Raw genomic sequence first — 17,907 nt, forward strand, 5'->3', positions numbered from 1 at the left:
TCTCTCTCTCTCTCTCTCTCTCTCTCTCTCTCTCTTTCTTTCTCTCTTTCTCTCTCTCTCTTTCTTTCTCTCGCTCTCTCTCTCTCTTTCTTTCTCTCTCTCTCTCTCTCTCTCTCTCTCTCTCTCTCTGCCCGCATACAGAAACCCAGCCAAAGAAGATTCGGAAACCCCCTGGCCTGCCGTCCTCGGTGAGAGCTTATTTCTGCTTGCCTTCACAGCTCACAGTCCTTCCTCTCTCGCTCGCTCGCTCACTCTCTCTCTCTCACTACACGCTCTTGCTACATATAGACAGACGTACAGGCAGACACACACACACACATACATACTTGCTCTCCCCACTCTGCTTGAGCAGGTCTGTGACGGACAGGGGTAAAGACCCTCTGCTCAGCCAGACTCTCAGTGAGCTGACAGTCGGGCAACTCGGGCCCCAATAAACATCATCACTGTGGCTGTCTCTACACTACACTCAAGTGGTTTCAAGTGTTGTTCGGGGTCTGGTTGTCATGTAGACGAGCAATTTTATAGGATTTTGAGGTGCTTTGTCAAGTCTGGTAACTCACCTTCTTCAGTGGCCTGATTTGAATTATACGTTTTGTAAGAACACACAGGTCCTGGATTTGGGTAATGAAGGTACATGAGTTTCATGCAGCCAGTGCATGAAGGGTTCTAGTAGGTTGGGTTGTGGTGGCTGGTTCAATTTTGGATCCAGTTCAAAGTTTGTAATGAGACACTTGGACTTGTTAAAGCAATACATCACCCACAAAATGACCATTTGTATATCAAATACTCACACCGTGTAACCTTGAATTCTTGAGGAAAACATTGTTTTTCTCGCTCGCATCCACTGTGAACGGAGAGTCAAAAAACAGAAGGAAGTCTGAATGAAGTTAACGGAGGCCAGGTTTAACGACGGTTAAACTATAGCCATCCGTTTACAAACTCTCACACAACTCGTGCAGTACAACCCAAGTCCCATTTATCCAGTCGTATGCTCACTACTTCCCAAACACTAAAACCATAATATTTAAATTACTCAGGACGCACACAGACGAGTAGCGAGCCTCTGCAAGCATAAGACATGTGAAAGTGTTTTAAATGGTGCGCTTTAAGCGAAGATGCTTTATGTGAGAATTGTCAACAGACGTTTTGACACAGTAACTTTTCTCCTTTTCTTTATTCTTCATTCATCCTTTTGTGGACATTTGATAAAAATGTTTTTTCCAGAGTTAAAGGTAACACGGGGTGAATAAACGATATACGAATTATCATTTTGTGGGTGAAGGACAGTGTAGAAGCCATTTGGAAAGTTGTGCAGCTATTAAGCAAGTTTGTAATGGTTCCCCCGATGATTCACTTTGAATATCAGTTTTGGAGTTTTAGTTACGTAGTATTCGGTTATTCATAACTTGTTGCTTGAAATGGGAAACTTAAAGCTAAATAGATCCAGTTGGATTTCAATTTGAGAAGCGGATTTAATACTGGATTCAACCGTGTGCTTACGAACTCTAATCCTTGGTCAAAGCGCTCCGAAGTAACATACAGTGCTTTGATTTACTGTACCAAGTGTCACATTTTGTCAGTGGGCCCAGAATTCCCAGCAGCTGATGTGTGGATGATGGCAACCACACATAGCTGGAAACACAAGTCACCGTGACGTGTTTGAATATATCCTGAATGAATCTCACTGTTAGGTTGAAGCGGCTTGACGAAGAATTGAACCGGGCAGCAGTTGCACACATCATTCCCATTTATAGATTATTTCCACTAAGTCCTGTGTGCTGATTACCGACCGGTCCGTCCATACAGACTCAGCTGCTGTAGATTGCGGATGATCCAGACGCCATTTGCTCAATTTGAATACCACAAAGCATTTTCAACGCAACACTGACTTCTCTTAATATTTCCCTCTGCAGAAAGTTGTTCATGGTCCTGAACCAACTTTTGTTTTTTTTGTTTTTTTAAATGGCAAACATGATATGTAATGTCAGAAGAACCCTACTGGGTTGTTTGCTTGTCATGCTGCTATTAGAGTCCAGTCGTGCTGCTTGAGCTGCCACTGGATCATCAATATGAAATACTGCCATTGCACAAACATTTTTAGTCACCCAGGCCACACGCTACTGTAGTTCTCAGATGACAAGAGTGACCTGAAAGATTAACTGGATATGGAACCTTTGCATCTCTTCACTTGTGTCATCTGTGTTTTCAGCACGGTGCCTTGAATCAGTGAACCGGCAACACGAAGCGGAGGAGAGAGAGATTAAGACTAGTTATTTATAAATACTATGTTTAAAAAATACCTGCACGTTAACCCGGACTACAATTTCTTAATTCAATCAAAATTTGTGCAACATTCACAAGAAAACGTTAAATGAAGATTGACTCATGCCTATGCTGATGTTTTTTAAATGCATGGATGAAGTGAATTCAAAGGATTTATATGGCTGGCTGGCTAGGTCCAAATCACGGAGCCACGGATGCATAATCTGGCAGGAAATGAAGTCGAGCATTAACAGTGTTGCGTTCAGACTTCAGTCTTATTTTGAGACAAAGTTGCAGCAGATGCAACTGTAGCCGGCTGCATCGATGAGGTGGGTTCATGTCGGATCAGTATGGAGGTGGATCAGAGTTCGACCTGGTGGACACGCTGCTTTATCTGTTGTGCACTGAAGACATTAAAGAAATCTTTTTTTCTTCAGTGCTGTCCTCCACCTGTGGGTGTTGTCGCGTTAAAGTGGCGGCCGAAACCTCCACCGTGGTGACTAAACCACAGAGATTGAGTGCGAACACTCTGTCTGGCCGAGGCACCCCCCCTCTTTTTCACCATCTGAACCTCAGTCGTTCCCTGCAGTGTGAACGATGGCCGCGTGGTTTCGGTGCGAATGATGAGATGTCTGAGTGTGTGTGAACCCCCCCCTCCCCCACTTTGCCCGGCCCTCTGCCTACGCTTCACCACATGATGGCCTGGGTGGGCCTCCCCCTGTGAGTGACCCAGTTGTGAGGAGCGGTGCTTGCGAGGCCTCTTAGCCCCGTGTCTGAGCCCAGATTAATGACTGCCGATGATGATCCTGTGGTCTTTCGTCCCTCCCACACTCCCTCCCTCCCTGCTTCTCTTCACCACCCCGTCAACATGCTCTTTAGTTTTTCTTTATCTACTTTTGTTACTTAAATCATGTTGCCATAAATCAGCAAATGGATAATAGCTGAACTGTAAAGGCGATTTGTCATTTCCCCCCAAGCTCCTTTACTTCTGTAACTCACCAATACCTGTGCACAGGAGCGTTGCCCTAACCCCGTGAACCTTCACCTCCTCTCATCTGCACCGATCAAACAACACGGAGGAACTTCTCTTCTGCCCCCTAGTTGTCCAATAGACTAATCACAAAACCCTTGTGGTCGAATAAAGGGCTTTTAGGTTAGTTTGATGTTAATCTTCATCTACTCCCAACCCCTTGCCACAAACCTTTACACGGTCGTAACCTGAATTACATTAAACCCCTATTAGTTGAGGATTTTACCCTAGAAATCCCCTTTCTTCCTGAGAATACAATTATCCAGCAGCACCAGTCATTGTGTAGTTCTCTGTTCCCATCTAGAGCAGCAGGATTCACTCGACATTGTTCCCCGTGAAAGAACAACTCAAAGCCTATTGTTAAATGAAGCCATCTCCGTCATGTTTTCCCCTGAATTAACCGTGATCATTTTAAATCCCCTGTTTCCTTCACACTCCCCTGGCCATATCAAGCTTTGTTTAAGTCATTTAGATTACCTTCTCCTGTCCCCCTTTAACACCCCTTATCTCTCTACCCATTTCATAAATCATCAGGGCCTTCATTTTTTTCCCTTCAATCCTCCCCCTTGCCCCTTTACCACCCCCTACCCACTGCACTCTCTCCCTCTCTTTCTGTCTCTCTCTCTCTCTCTCTCTCTCTCTCTCTCACTGACTGGATCCCAGCCCCCATCTCTCTCCCTCTCTTCGCTCCCTCTCCTCAGCCCAGCTGCCTGTGGAGTTGGATGTGGTCCAGGAACAGGCAGATGGCTCTGTAATTAGAAGTGCATCTCTCCATTCCCTTTCCACTTCTCCCTGTTAAATCAAATTACAGAAAAAATCCCTTCTCTGGATTAGCATTCTTTGCAGCCTAGCCTCCATTCTCTTTCTCTCTTCCTCGATTTGCCATGTTACTACAGAGGAGGAGAGGAAAAGACGAACTGAGTGCTGGCTGATGGTGTTTGGGGAAACTGAGGGCTTCTCATGTCCATCTTGGAGCCCAGAGATGTGTCACTTAAGGCCCAGCCTCCATGTTTGTTAGCAATATGTAGAAAGGGTGTGCGATTGGACCCTTTTTAAGATGCTATTATAAAAAACGTCATAGCTGTCAATTTTCATGTTTTCTGGAATCCAATCCTCTTGTTGATGCCATGTAGAACGTGATAGTGCTGGTTTGAGGGTATTGCTGGTGGAGAGAGAGTGTTGGCTCGCTGAAGGCATGGTATGTGTGCAGGCTGATACAGAGTGTGTTACAGGGAGGGGCTGCAGGCTAGGCAGGGCGATGTCACTGGGGTCCTGGGAGCAAGAGGAAGTGCTCACTGTGCACTGGGATTCAAGCCGTCGCTGTGCCCAGCATGGCATGGCCGCTGTGTTCTCCTCCACAGGCGAGGAGCCGGCCTGCCTCCACTGCCGGCAGACTCCCTCTTGCCATCTTGTGGCCACTTGAAGCTATTGGAAAGCAAGCACGGATAGATGGATCGATTCCATATCACTTTTATCTCTCGTGATACTCGGGGATACAAATTGAGAATACTTATCTTTTAAAAAAAGAATCATAAAATGTCCATGTTTAAGTGTGTAGTCGTCTAGGAATCACAGTCTAACTGCTGACTGTTTGTTTGTTTAGGTGTATGCTTCCACATCTGGTGATGAGTATGCAAGAGACAACGGAGGATACCCTGGTGCTAAGCCTGGAGCTGTCTACCCTTTCTATATGCAAGGTAACCTTTCACATAATATCCCTGGAATGAATTTGTTCTGTTGGCCTGCTTTTTTTTTTTTTAAAGGTGTTTTCATATTTTCAAATATGTCTGTGCTTCTCTCAGAAGACCCCTGGTCGTCCTCTGGCTACTCTGCCATGCTGGGTAACTCTCCTCACATTGGACAGCCGGGCTCCTTCTCTGCAATTAACCCACAGGACAGGATGGTGCGTAGAAATGGCATCAATCTCAATCAATATTTTTCTTTTTTGTTGTCGTTTATAATGGCTCATATCTTCTGATGTTGCTTGTAAGGATATTATGTGGTGAACTTGAATGGCCTAGCTTTTCATTGAGAGGAAACATTTTAGCATCTGTTCTTCAGAAGTTCCTTTTCTATTAATAAAACCACATATCATGTGAGATGCATGAATTAATGTGTTAACATTTAAGGTACGATATAAGATTGAGTGGTTAATAATAATCAATAAATTAATCTTCCTTCGTGAAGCATTTCTCACATATTGTTTAGTTTTCTGTGAGGGGTTTGTGCCTTATGGAGCTACTTGTATTCCCTTTCCAGAAGCGTCAACCCCTGCCTCTGTCCCCACAGAACTATCCTCTGCACGGCAGCGAAGTCAACGGCTTCCACTCAGCCCCCACCACCTACAACCACACTCCCGCCATCAACGGAGAAGGCATCATGGGTACGAAGCTTTTAAAAAATGAAGTTATCGCACAAGTATCTTGGAAAGCGTCTGTCCCGTGGCCATTTGATTTATTTATTTATTTTCTTCTCAAAAACAAATAATCGGGTTATCTGACTTTGTGATTTCTTTTGTCTCGGCAGCAAACCGAGGCACCACAGCTGGCAGTTCAGGAGATGAAATTGGGAAGGCTCTTGCCTCAGTGAGTTATTTTTTGTTTATTTGGTTTTTCAAATTAGTGCTGGGCAATGAAACTAATACAGTCATTTCGTTTTATTTCCTCTCAAGTGAAAATCTGTGATGTTGGGGTGATGTTGCGTAAATAAATGCTAATTTTAAAAAGAAAGATGATGCTTAAAAAAAAAAAGTTCCGTCCGCGGTTTAGCATTATTTTGGTTGTTGAATGAATTTCCATTGTAAAATATGCCGAAGACACAACTTAATAACGACAAAACGGTGGAATTCAAGGATCTAATAATTGTATTCTGAGATTTTAATTTTAATTTTTAAAGTGTGCAAGAAATTCTCAAGTCAAATTTTATTCAACAAAGTAGTATTTGTCCTATTTTAAAATAGATTATTGGTTAAAAATAACCTGCTTAATGATTTCTTCTTTTATTTGCTGTAACTCTTTGATTCTTCCAGTTAACGTTTTCTGACGTGGCATTTGAGATAAATATTGTGTGATATGGAAACCATCGTATCATGGAGAAAAATCTATTGTGGTGACGCATTGCTCAGTTCACTATTGCAGTGAAAATCAATAATGTTGGGCTGTTTGATCAATTCTTTCAGATTTACCCGTCGGACCACAACAGTAATAACTTCTCCTCCGCTCCGTCTACTCCTGGATCTCCTCAGGCTATTGCAGGTACAGTTGGATTCTCACATATTGATCACATGAGTGTGAAATAATTAGTACTTGTATATGAGAAGACAACATCTTAAGGTTTTAATGTGTTATGGCGAGTCACTAAAAGGCATTTAATCTCCAATCACCACCGTAATGTGTCATGTATCAGATATGAAATCTGCATATTCATAAACGCATTATTTACCGTGTCTTTATTTTACCTGCATCATTTAAGTACCATCTCGCTTTGATGAAAGATTCATGTCGGCCTAACCGCTGATTAAATTGTGCCAATCAGAAGGTTGGTAAACTGCGATCAGGTGGTTTTATCCTGTGCTTTATCCTCACTCATGCAACCACAAATTTGGATGATATTTCAATTTCCGCCACAGAATATTGACATCAGTCCGATTGATTTAACTTGTTCAGTTTGATTGCAACCTTGTTTTTGGCACACAAAAAAGAATCACTTGAAATTGATGGATCAAAAATTATCCTCTGCATTTTTAATGATCTTCAGCATAGAAACGTGTCTGCAGCGCCATCTGCTGTAACGTTGACAATTACCTCTAAACACTATCCCAATATTTCTCTCTGCAGGAGCTCAGTCTCAGTGGCAAAGACCAACCACACCCAACTATGAAGGGCAAGCACACGCACTGGTATGTGAAAACGTTTCTCTGCTGCATCAAAGGGATTTTAAGCAAGAGCTTGTCTTGACGTATTCTCAGCCTTTTTATGCTTATTTCACCGTTAAGTACGAAGTATTGTTCAAAGACGTACTGTGCATTCGTAAGCCGTTTCCTGGAATTTGATTGTGCTTTGTCATTTTGATAAAGTGCGTGCTTGTTGTTTTTGAAAGCAGAGTAAAATGGAGGACCGTTTGGAGGAGGCCATCCATGTACTGCGTAGCCATGCTGTGGGTCAGGGTCTAGAGGGCGCCCCCGACATGCACAGCCTGCTGTCCGCTGTACACAACGGGGGCCTCGGAGGCCTCGGAGCCCTCTCTCCAGCTTTCCCAAATGCAAGCCTTGCCCTCAGCAACAGACATCCTGCTCTGGTGAGTCAAGCAGGATACAAACTAAAGTGTTCATCTGTTTTGTGGTTCATTTTACAACAAACATAATATCTGTCAACACTTCTGAAAACTCTGCAAGGAGTTTGTTTTCATGCTGAATTAATAGAGGTTGAAGTACATGGTCATTCCACCAGCCATTACTGAAGAAATGTTAGTATGGAGGTTAAAACAAACATTCTTCATGGCTTGCATGAACCATAACATGTGCAATACACTTTGATTTATTGATTGACAGTGTACCTTGATTTTATCTTGTATTTATATGTTGCATGCCAAGTTAGCTTTTTGAAGAAATCTGATTTCTGTTCTTATTAGCAAGAAAGAATTATGAAAATAGCATTAGTGAGTAGTGCATTTCCAGTAAAATGTCAAACATAGTATTATTTGTGCCTTCTGCTGGTAACAAATTGTAAAATTACAAGCAAATAGGAGTAAACTATGTTTATGCATCTTCTTTGGTGAGTTGGATAATATATAATGTAGGCAAACAACATGTAAAACATTTTGAATTAACTCCATAATTTAGTAAGTATTTGTTCTCACAGAGTTGAGCACATGTCAAGTTGTTTTATTGGTCTTTAACTTTGGACCAACGCAGTTTGCGGTGTGTTTTCTATGAGTGTCGTTGTGATTTGTCTGTCCCTGTGAGCTCCACCTCATGGTTCTCCACCTTCCTCAGCAGGGAGGGAAACACGAGGAGCCCACAGGCCTTCCTCCCAGCAGCACTCTTCTGCACGGTCATCACGCATCCGGACCCACACCACCAGTCGGCCAACCGGAAGGCTTCACCGGTAAGTGTGACTAGATATCTCGTTACTTACAGTAGAGCACATCGGTTGTTGTTTAGTGAAACTGCACAATAGAATATCTTTTTATTTAGCATCGCCACAGAACCAAATGTTTGATTTCAATACCCAGATACTCATTCATGATTCAACGAGTGTACGTGCACACTGATATGCAATTGAGAATTCTTCAGTGATCTCTGCTCAACTTAATTAGCTTTCTACGTTGATCCGTTGTATTACATCCCCTCCTTAGAGAGGTTACTTTGGAACATCCTAACATCTATGCGTTCGTCCCTAGGTCTCCCTGGTGGTTTGGCCCGCTCCACGCACTCCTCCAGCGGCTCAGACATCAAAAGGGAAGATAAAGAGGATGATGACGACAACTCATCTGTTGGAGACAAATCTGATGACGAGAAGACGGACTCCAAGGCAGCACGCCTTCGACGGTAAGGTGGTCCTTACTCTGTTTTCTAGGATTTGTTCTCTTGTCTGTGTTTTAACCAAAGACTTTATAAAACGCAATTGCCAAGTGTGAAAATATTAAGGAACCTGTTTGATATTGGAAATATCTGCTGCAAGTTTCCACACGTCTGCTGTTAAATGTGTCAGACGGTGTAATTAATCCTGTGTGCCCCGCCGATCGCCCAGACTCTGTTAAGCATTTAACAATGTTGAAATCCCCCTTCCCTTCATGTCACGTTTTCAGAAAGGAGGCGTTGACCCTCCAGATGCTCGCTAGCCTTTCAGACCAGAAAGACGAGTAAGTCTCTCCAATAGAGGGTCAATTTCTTGTGCTTTGTTGGCTCTTGTCACACATCAATTAAAGCACATGATTGGCAGAATCATTGTAATAATATCGGTATGACATTCTGAAATGTATTATACGTCTCTGACTTTCAATATTTCTGTATTTATGCTGCGAATTTTGAAATGGAGATGTATTTTTTTTTTTTTTTTTTTTTAATGTATTGGGCAAAAAAAATATATAAAAACATTTACCCCTAACAAACATTACAATAGCAAACTACAGCTCATTATGCCTTCCCTTTTTTATTTTAAGTACGTAGTTTGTTGTTAAAACCTTTAAACACAGCAGACACACAGTGTAGTATACTAAGAACACATCCGACAGATATTTATGATCAAATGATCCAGAGGGAGATGCTGCTTCTTGGATGTTTTTCACTTTTATACAGTATGCATTCAACACACTTCCTATGTGTAGTGCGTCCATTCAGCACAAAGCTCAACTGTGTGTGTACAGTCCCTGCTCTTCATGCTAAACTGTCCGGGTTAGAGTCCCTCGTCGAGACGGGGTTGGAGTCCCTCGTCGAGACGGGGTTGGAGTCCCTCGTCGAGACGGGGTTAGAGTCCCGCGTCTAGACGGGATTAGAGTCCTGCGTCCAATTGTCTGGGTTAGAGTCCCGAGGCGGGGTTGGAGTCCCACGCTAAATAAGACCTCAGGGAGGCCGGGTTAGAGTGTTTCAATGTATGTTCTTAATTGTTTTTTAAATCTCTTTTGCCTTATGTTTTGATGCTTTTAATGGTTTTATGTGAAGCACTTTGAATTACCTTTTTGTTGAAATGTGCTATACAAATAAACTTGCCTTGCCTAAACTTAAAGTAGCTGAATGCTATTCACACGGTCACATGAACACACTGTTTGATTGTTTGTGTCTTGAAATGTCTTTCTGCCCGTGGCTTCATTATTTGATCTCTTATCTGTAAGTAGTCTAGATGATGAGGAAGATGACGAGGACCTTCCCCCTGAGGTGAAGTTGGAACGCGAGAAGGAACGGCGAGTGGCTAACAATGCCCGCGAGCGTCTCAGAGTACGGGACATCAACGAGGCATTTAAGGAGCTTGGGAAGATGTGCCAGCTGCACCTAAGCCACGACAAACCTCAGACCAAACTTCTCATCCTGCACCAAGCTGTCAATGTCATCCTTAATTTAGAGCAGCAAGTCAGAGGTCAGTCTGCCAGCAGCACATCGTGTATGGGAAGCCCGGTTATGTTTACCTCTGTTAAATACACCGTTACTCTTTTATACTGAGAGGGCCTGTTTCTGTTTTCCCTTCCTCTTGTCAGAGCGTAACCTTAACCCCAAGGCAGCATGTTTAAAACGCCGTGAGGAGGAGAAGGTGTCTGGGGTGGTGGGTGAAGCAGCCATGCAGCTCTCAGGAGGCCATCCTAGTATGGGAGGAGATGGCCACAACCCAATTGGCCACATGTAACACCAGGTAGGCCTTAAAAATTGGCTACAGAAGTGATTATTAGGATGTAACCCTGAGTATTTTATAGGTATTTGTTTTACCCACAGTTACTTAATTAAAAGTTAAAATCCTTAATATGTGGTTACAGGTGGTAATTGCAAGGGAGATTCATTACTACAAGTCCCAGAATTCTTGGGGAATCAAACATTCCTTCACCAGCAAAATAAAACCAGAGTAGCCAAACAAACTGACACGGTTGTAGTAATAAATAAAAAAAGGTCAATAATTAGTCTTTTTCCATCCTACCATAAGCAATGGCAGCCTAGTGTAATGATGCACATGTACTTCTCCACATAACAGCAGGACACAGTTAAAGTTGGATACCTTGATGAAGTAGTATGCGGCCTGTCGCCTGCAGCTCTTCATCGCTGTGGCTGCTCCTTTTGCTCTTATTACCTCCTGCAATATTTAAAAACTAAGCCGCTGACGCAAAATACCGAAATGGCCATTATAAACACCTGTGGAGGCTTCAGATTTAAAGCCAGTTGAATACTTTTTAATGTTCAGCAGCAGGTGTAGAACATGTTTGGTTTGCAAAAGCAGGAATTCCCCTTGAATCCCTCATGTGAGTGAAGTCTGAATCAGCAACAAACCGTGAAAATGGAATTACTAAATGTAAATACTGAAGGACCATGAATCAAAAACGGGGTTTGATTTTTGGAAGATTTTAAGGATTATAACTTAAACAATGAATTGCATTAGCACGTAGGAGTCAGTGGGCTCAGTATAATCCTCACTATTTTGTTGCTTTCGTTATAGTACAGGATTACTACAACATAATGTTTGTGGTCCTTCCTTTTTGCAGATCTGGTGGTGTTTCCTCGGCTGTCAGAGGATGTGGCCTTAACAGATTTCTTCCACCCATTATTCTCCAGTGTGTGTGTGTATATATGTGGACATGTCTGTGTATTGTCCGTTCAAGTTTCAAGATGCACATTCACACACTCGTACACACATGCATACTGCCAAAACTGACACAGCCTGTTTGTCGCACTCCCAACCATGACTACAAGCTCAAATGTGAAGAACTTTTTTTAGTTTTGCTTTGTTTTATACATGTAAAAAAAAAAAAAAAAATCTTCTTCTTGGGTTTCCACAAGACGATGGAACACCGGAGTACTTTTTTGTCCTGCCACAAATTGGGACTTCACACACTGCCGAGAGGTGCTCTTGTGAAAGAGAGGAGACCTAAACAAACACAAATTGAATCAAGGATTTGTGCCTAATTGTTACATGTTTTCTATTTGACATTTAAGCAAATTGCTTTACATGTGAGGAACATTTATTGTGAGGGATTGCTTATGTGTATGAGCAGTTACTTTTAATGTATGTCATTCCCAGCGTGATGGTACAGTCTTACATATGTTATGTAACCAAGCCCATAGTTGAAGTTGAATTGTCTAAATTCGGTGACTTTTCCTCGCTCTTATCAGTAAATGTTTAGGGAAGGCAGAAAGGTCAAAGGTCTCGACAGTTCAAAAGCAGCTCATGAAAGACGTGAACTCTGACCTAGAGGCAGTCTCTGACTCGAGCCCGGTCTCGTCCCACAAGGCGGCTGGAGACTTGGAATAGAAGACTCCTTCCTTGAAAGTTATGAATTATCCAAGTGGTAGAGTCTGTCAACTACAAACCCGTTCTTCCTATTTGTTGACTACAAATTCTAGTGTTACTCCAGTAATCCCTTGTCACATGTTCAGGTTTTTGTACTGCTTTACGTACTAAAGCATACTTGGACGAGGTAAAGCACAGTTGTACAGGTTTAGACGGAAGGTTAGGTGTCGACCTGTTGTGCATTTCAGTCCCCGGAAGTCGTGTATTAAAGCCATTTGAGATGCTTGCTAAGTGATCAGCACCACTTAGTGCTCTTACTTACCTAAAATGGTTTACTGACAATGCCAGCAGACTTAACAGCTCAATTCTCTTTCCCCTTAAACGACGTTCTGTAAAAGACGACAAAAAAATCTGGGTCCCTTTTTGAAGAAGGGATCTCATCAGTCCGCATTTGTTTGAAGCAGACAAGCCTTCGTTTAACGGAGGCTTTCTTTTCCTAAATGAGCATTCCCACTGATTTACAGCCCCTCACCTTCCTCCTGAGTACGCTTGTCCTCACGTTTCTTACCGAGAGAAGTGTGACGTGTAAATTCACTTCATACATTGCTCTGATATGTTTCATTTTTCAAAATTAAATATATATAAAAATATATATTTTTTGTTAGTCTATACATTGTAGATTTTTTACATAAATGGCAATATTAGTTTGAAGTTTAGAGTGTATTGTAGATGAGCTGAAAAAGGGGATATTTGACATTTAAATGAAATTGTTCAAAAAAAAAAAAAAACAATTCTAAATTGAACCGGGATGGCAGAGGAAAAGGGTCAACGGATGATAAATGAAAAAGCGTTTGGTGTAACCTTTATTCCAGTATTAGTTGTAAAGCGCATCATCAGCTACCCAGATGAATTTTTTTCTTTTGGGGGTTTGTGGGCAGAGTTTGTGCCACGGTCCTGTTGAAGTTTTCTTAAGCAGTGAGGCACTGAGGAAAAATGTGGGAAGATTTTTGTCTCTAACAGTAATTATGCAACTGGTTTTTGAATGTAGCTACCATACAAATGTGGATCACCTTCATTTTCAAAGTCTTGGGCTTTGTCAGTACCGTATACAAGTTTTCATTTCACCTTTTTTTTTTTTCTCTCTAATGTTTGCCCTCAACCAAGTGGCTCTCAGTGTGCAGCTCGCTTTATAGCAGCCTGCACATTTATTTGTGGAGGCAGACGTCCGTATTTGGGTGTAAGGTAATGGATAATATGGAGAACAAAACAGTGTTATTGTGACGTTATTCCCATGTCATGTCATGTCATGTTGTGAATGGTTTTTACCAACATGTAATCACAAATGGGAGGTAGAGCATTTTTGTGTGTTTAATTTCTACAAAAAGAGATGAAGAAAAAGACCTATACAAATCAATAGTGTGGCCTTTTCATTCTCAAGACTTAAGATGACATGATGGGAGAGTGATACCTTATCAGTGCCTGAACTTGTATTTTCATTTAAGACAGTTTTATTTTGTGAACCATATCATTTCATTTATCATGGAGATTAAAGAGGTACTTGTTCATTCCCCCACCCTCCCTTCTCCTAATGCTTTTTTCAATTTTCAGGAAGAAGTTTAAATGGTATAAAGAGATTTTTCTTTCAGTGTATCTAGTTAAATAAATAAATGTTACGTAGATCTTGTTTAGTTTTTATTCCCCCTTTTTTCTAATTATTCAACTGGATTATATTGTCCAAACTGCTGTTTGAGTTAAGGTCATGGGTCCAGGTCATGAGTTTTCTTTCTATCTGCCCTATATTGCTCCATCGCTTGACATTACAGGGTTCAAGAGATGCTGCTTTTGGCTCTGATTGTCTGTTTTTGATGCACATTAACATGTTTCAGTGTGTGTGTTGCTTCAATTTCAATGTAGGGAGTGAGATTTATTTTCCGTCGTAGCTGGAACCTCTAATGACTTGGAGCATTTTCAATTTCTGTATATCAGAGTGCAAGCCCTTTGCTGCAGTGACTTTCAGTATATTTAGTCTCCAGTGACTATTTTCACCTCTTCCAGCTCTTTGATGCCGTTGACAGTGACTTTTTTTGAGAAGTTCTAATCACTTCTTTCAAAAAGTTGTATTTGAAGTTTTTTCTTTTTATTATTTCAAGATCAATTATTGTACTGAATATTGCCGATTTGTTTCAATGGGGAAATCTGACTTGATGTCATTTAGTATTCTGTGAGCATCCCATTAGCCTACAAGCAACATACTCAAATTCTTTGTTTGGGGGAACCTTATTTCTTAAAACAAGTCTTGACATAGACACAGTTTGAAATCTGCAGAAAAGCAAGCCGACCACTGCAGGAGCACATGACGTCAACAGAAAATTACAAAAAATGTTAAGTTGACGGGCTTGAACTTGTTTTGGTATAAGAAAGCAGTAATAAAACACTTGCTTTCAACAGTTTTGTCATATCTTTGTTGAACTAAAAAGGGGGAGACTTGAGTGTTAATACATTCACAGGTACAGAGCCTGACATCTTGGGAGTGAGGACACTGTTGACTCCTGCAGGGTCCTCAGTGTCTCACTCAATATCTCTCTCTCTCTTTTTTTATATATATAAATATATATAGTTGAGAACTGTCCTGTATATAACAGTAATGTAGCAATAAATGTGCCATTTTTAATAACAGATTATACCTTTTCCAATGTCTGGCTTTTGAATATTGTATACATAAAAAGGAAAATAAAGGAAAACATTGTAATAAAGGGTTTATTGTAGTTCGGAAAATGAATTTGTTCATATTTGCCTTTGTCAATAGCCTTTTGGGGATCACAAATGCGTTTATGATTCATGATTACGCAACCAAGGCACCACATTAAATTCAAGACATGATTAAAACCAGTTGATTTCTCAAAGTCAACACGCACAATACTGCAATATTGCTTCTAGCTACATGGTTGCCCAACACAGAGCACAGTCCTGAAAACAACTCTGTTGTAAACGGAGACCTTTGAAGTGGTGGCCTGAAATGAACCGTAGCTGCACGTAGCCAGTTTATTTTTAACAGGCATAAAAAAGGCAGCTCAGGGGTCCTTCACGGGCATCGGCGCGAGAAAACATTGCAACGAGTAAAGAACTACAACTGAGAGAAGGTCAGGATGGTGCAAAAAATACTTAATAAACTCGTCGGTGCCAAGTACATAACTATTCTAAGAACGTGGTAAGTTAAACCATCAACAAAGGTGGAGTACTGTTTTAGAAAAAATGTTTTGTAGTGCTTCCATCATGTTAAAAATACTACAACGGTTGTGTCCTTCTTGGTGACCCGCTTAGCTTAGCCTGCTGTTATTTCCCACAGATTTAGCTAGCTGGGCTAGTTAGCATAATGCTACTATAACCAACGATGCTGAATTGTCTACTGTAATTGAACAGCTAACGGTAGGTTAGTTGTTAGTTTGTTTACACCGACACTATAAAGATTTGTATCATGTCTTATATATCAGAGATTTAATAGCTAGTTAACCATATCAAAGTTATTTTAATATTCAATATCTTTAAGTACTGAAGTGCTCATAGTCCTTTGCTAACATAGAAGCATCTCAGTTAATTCATGAACTATGTGACCAGTTTATTAGTCTGATAAACCTCTAAATGATGTAAAATCACAGTTAATATAATAGATGTCAATATGATAAAAGGAGATGCATGTTTTTACATAACATTATCTTCCTCAAATATGATAGCGTACGACTGACCACTCATGAGAGTTAACTAAACTTGACAGCTGTTTGTTTTTCCACAAACAGTGAGTACAGCACTATAGCTGACCTTGCAAAGTGCACACAGAAAAACTCAGATGCGACTGTTGAACAGTAATTTGTAAAGATCATTATTGAACGTGTACTAATCGATCATCAAAACGTTTTAATCTATTATTTGACCCTTTGTGTAAACCGGAATATCGCTTTTGCCTATGCACAATAGTTAATTTGGTTCCTATTGTCAGTTACCATAAAGGTATTATTTATACTATCAATAATATTTATGATCTTGTGAAAATAGCACATTTACTAGGATAGAAAAATCTTTATTTTAAGTTTAGTAGCCATTTGTGAATCACAACCACCATTTTTGTGTCACTTTGTGCATTGACTTGGGGAAGTGTGCATGTTGAAACTTAAAAACATTATTCTGACAATGGTTGTAAGCGCCATTTTCTTTTCCATTTAGGGTACCAAATATGGTGGCCTGGGGAACAGTTGGTGGAGTGGCGCTCATTCACTTCACAGACTGGCGATTGGTTCTGGACTATGTGCCGTACATTAAAGGGAAGTTTAGCGACGATGAGTAAATTCCCACACAATGAAATTGTGAGTGTATTATTATTATAATCAACACCCGTTTAACTGAGCTTTTGTCCACATACTTTGTTTGCCATGTTCAGTTGGATTGCTCATCAGCTTTAGCCACACCCACGTACTCCTGATAAGATCAGGCAGGTGTAACATGCCAGGTGTTGGAACTGAACATTCAAATTAAAACACTCTTTTGAGTATTGGCTAAAGTTGCTGTGGCCACTCTTATTCTAAAACACCTGTAGCGCTCACTAACTAAAGTTTACTCCAGGCTGAGAATAAAGGCCGGAGAGTTCTTGTTGCTCTTGTGAGCTTGTTAGATGACAACAAAACAGCTTTATGCTTCTGAGTAATCTTAAAGCTTTGCAAAAGGGTCAGACTAGTTTTAAAAAAGAAACAGCCAGTTTATGACAAAATAAAAGTTTAGAAAAAGTATGCATTCAGCACAGCTGGCCTGACAGATTTCATTTTGAATATGAATTGTTAAATTGTATTGTTGGGGTGTAGTGGTTAGGGCTTGACTATTTTTAAATGATCAATTTGTTTACTCAGTTCATGATTATAATACATTATAATACTTTGTTTTGCAACCTAAACCCCAGACATTATCCATCATATCCACTGTAACACCACACTGTAGACATTATGTTGATTTTTCCTAAGCCCTATTAAAGTTTTTACACCTTTCACCTACTTGGATGTGGTTTTGTCAGAAATCCAACCTCAGAGGCAGACAAGATTTGTGTTTTTTTTTTTTTTCTTTACACATTCAAACAGATGTGTTGATGTACATTTTGCTAACAAATGGGCTGTGTGTCTTGCCTACAGGACCAGAGCTTGGGAATGGGTGCACGGGTGGATTGCTTACACAACGCAAGCTTAAGTAGGATGCCCTCGCTCAACAATCAGTCGCTGAGGGCTTGTTAGGAGTTTGGACGAAGAAATGCACTCTGTATAAATGCTGCTTTTGATCCAGTGTTATTTAATGTGAATAAATCTTTAATTGTCCCCCAATGTGTCAAGTTATTCTGCAAAATGTCATCTATTGAAATGTTTTGTTTCAATTGCTTGATGTTGAGAGTATTTTTCTATTTGGTTTTTAGTGCTAAAAAAAGAAAGATTATACTTTAATTTTCTTTTGCATGGAGCAGTTGTAAAAGCGTGGCTTTGCACACATGATATTTGCCAACTGGTCTCTACTATTTGTACTGTAAAAGTAGTGTGAAATAAAAATGTTTTTACCGACATTGTATATGTAAAGTGTTGTGATAATATAATTCCGTATTCATGCGGACTCACACGAATTCACCGAGTTGTTATGGGCCCAATTGCACGCTGAGAATAC

At 40.7% G+C, this 17,907-nt stretch overlaps 2 protein-coding genes across 12 annotated transcripts in view; both read left to right on the top strand.

Annotated features, from left to right (window-relative positions):
- The window catches only part of tcf3b (transcription factor 3b), a 28,644-nt gene extending 13,667 nt beyond the window's left edge, over positions 1-14,977 (top strand). For 4 of the 11 annotated variants that reach the window (XM_031864073.1, XM_031864076.1, XM_031864072.1 and 1 more), the window contains 13 exons: positions 142-188; positions 4,896-5,195; positions 5,582-5,675; positions 5,819-5,877; positions 6,471-6,546; positions 7,129-7,190; positions 7,394-7,588; positions 8,286-8,397; positions 8,693-8,840; positions 9,101-9,154; positions 10,124-10,365; positions 10,484-10,635; positions 11,474-14,975. In XM_031864073.1, the coding sequence (XP_031719933.1) occupies positions 142-188; positions 4,896-5,195; positions 5,582-5,675; positions 5,819-5,877; positions 6,471-6,546; positions 7,129-7,190; positions 7,394-7,588; positions 8,286-8,397; positions 8,693-8,840; positions 9,101-9,154; positions 10,124-10,365; positions 10,484-10,629 (1,535 nt within the window). In that variant the 3' untranslated portion in view covers positions 10,630-10,635; positions 11,474-14,975. Of the gene's footprint in view, positions 1-141; positions 189-4,895; positions 5,196-5,551; positions 5,676-5,818; positions 5,878-6,470; positions 6,547-7,128; positions 7,191-7,393; positions 7,589-8,285; positions 8,398-8,692; positions 8,841-9,100; positions 9,155-10,123; positions 10,366-10,483; positions 10,636-11,473 lie in introns of all 11 variants that reach the window. The other 7 variants (XM_031864080.1, XM_031864077.1, XM_031864082.1 and 4 more) reach the window with 7 other exon arrangements.
- Positions 14,978-15,063: 86 nt separating this feature from the next.
- LOC116392528 (cytochrome b-c1 complex subunit 10-like) lies at positions 15,064-17,809 on the top strand. The gene is made up of 3 exons (XM_031864090.1): positions 15,064-15,427; positions 16,438-16,577; positions 17,391-17,809. Exons 1-2 carry the CDS (start codon positions 15,366-15,368, stop codon positions 16,556-16,558), a joined length of 183 nt encoding a protein of 60 aa, XP_031719950.1. The 5' UTR covers positions 15,064-15,365; the 3' UTR covers positions 16,559-16,577; positions 17,391-17,809.
- The last annotated feature ends 98 nt before the right edge of the window (positions 17,810-17,907 follow it).

This window comes from Anarrhichthys ocellatus, unplaced genomic scaffold, assembly GCF_004355925.1.
Source record: "Anarrhichthys ocellatus isolate YVR2014 unplaced genomic scaffold, GSC_Weel_1.0 scaffold30, whole genome shotgun sequence".
Taxonomy (NCBI): domain Eukaryota; kingdom Metazoa; phylum Chordata; class Actinopteri; order Perciformes; family Anarhichadidae; genus Anarrhichthys; species Anarrhichthys ocellatus.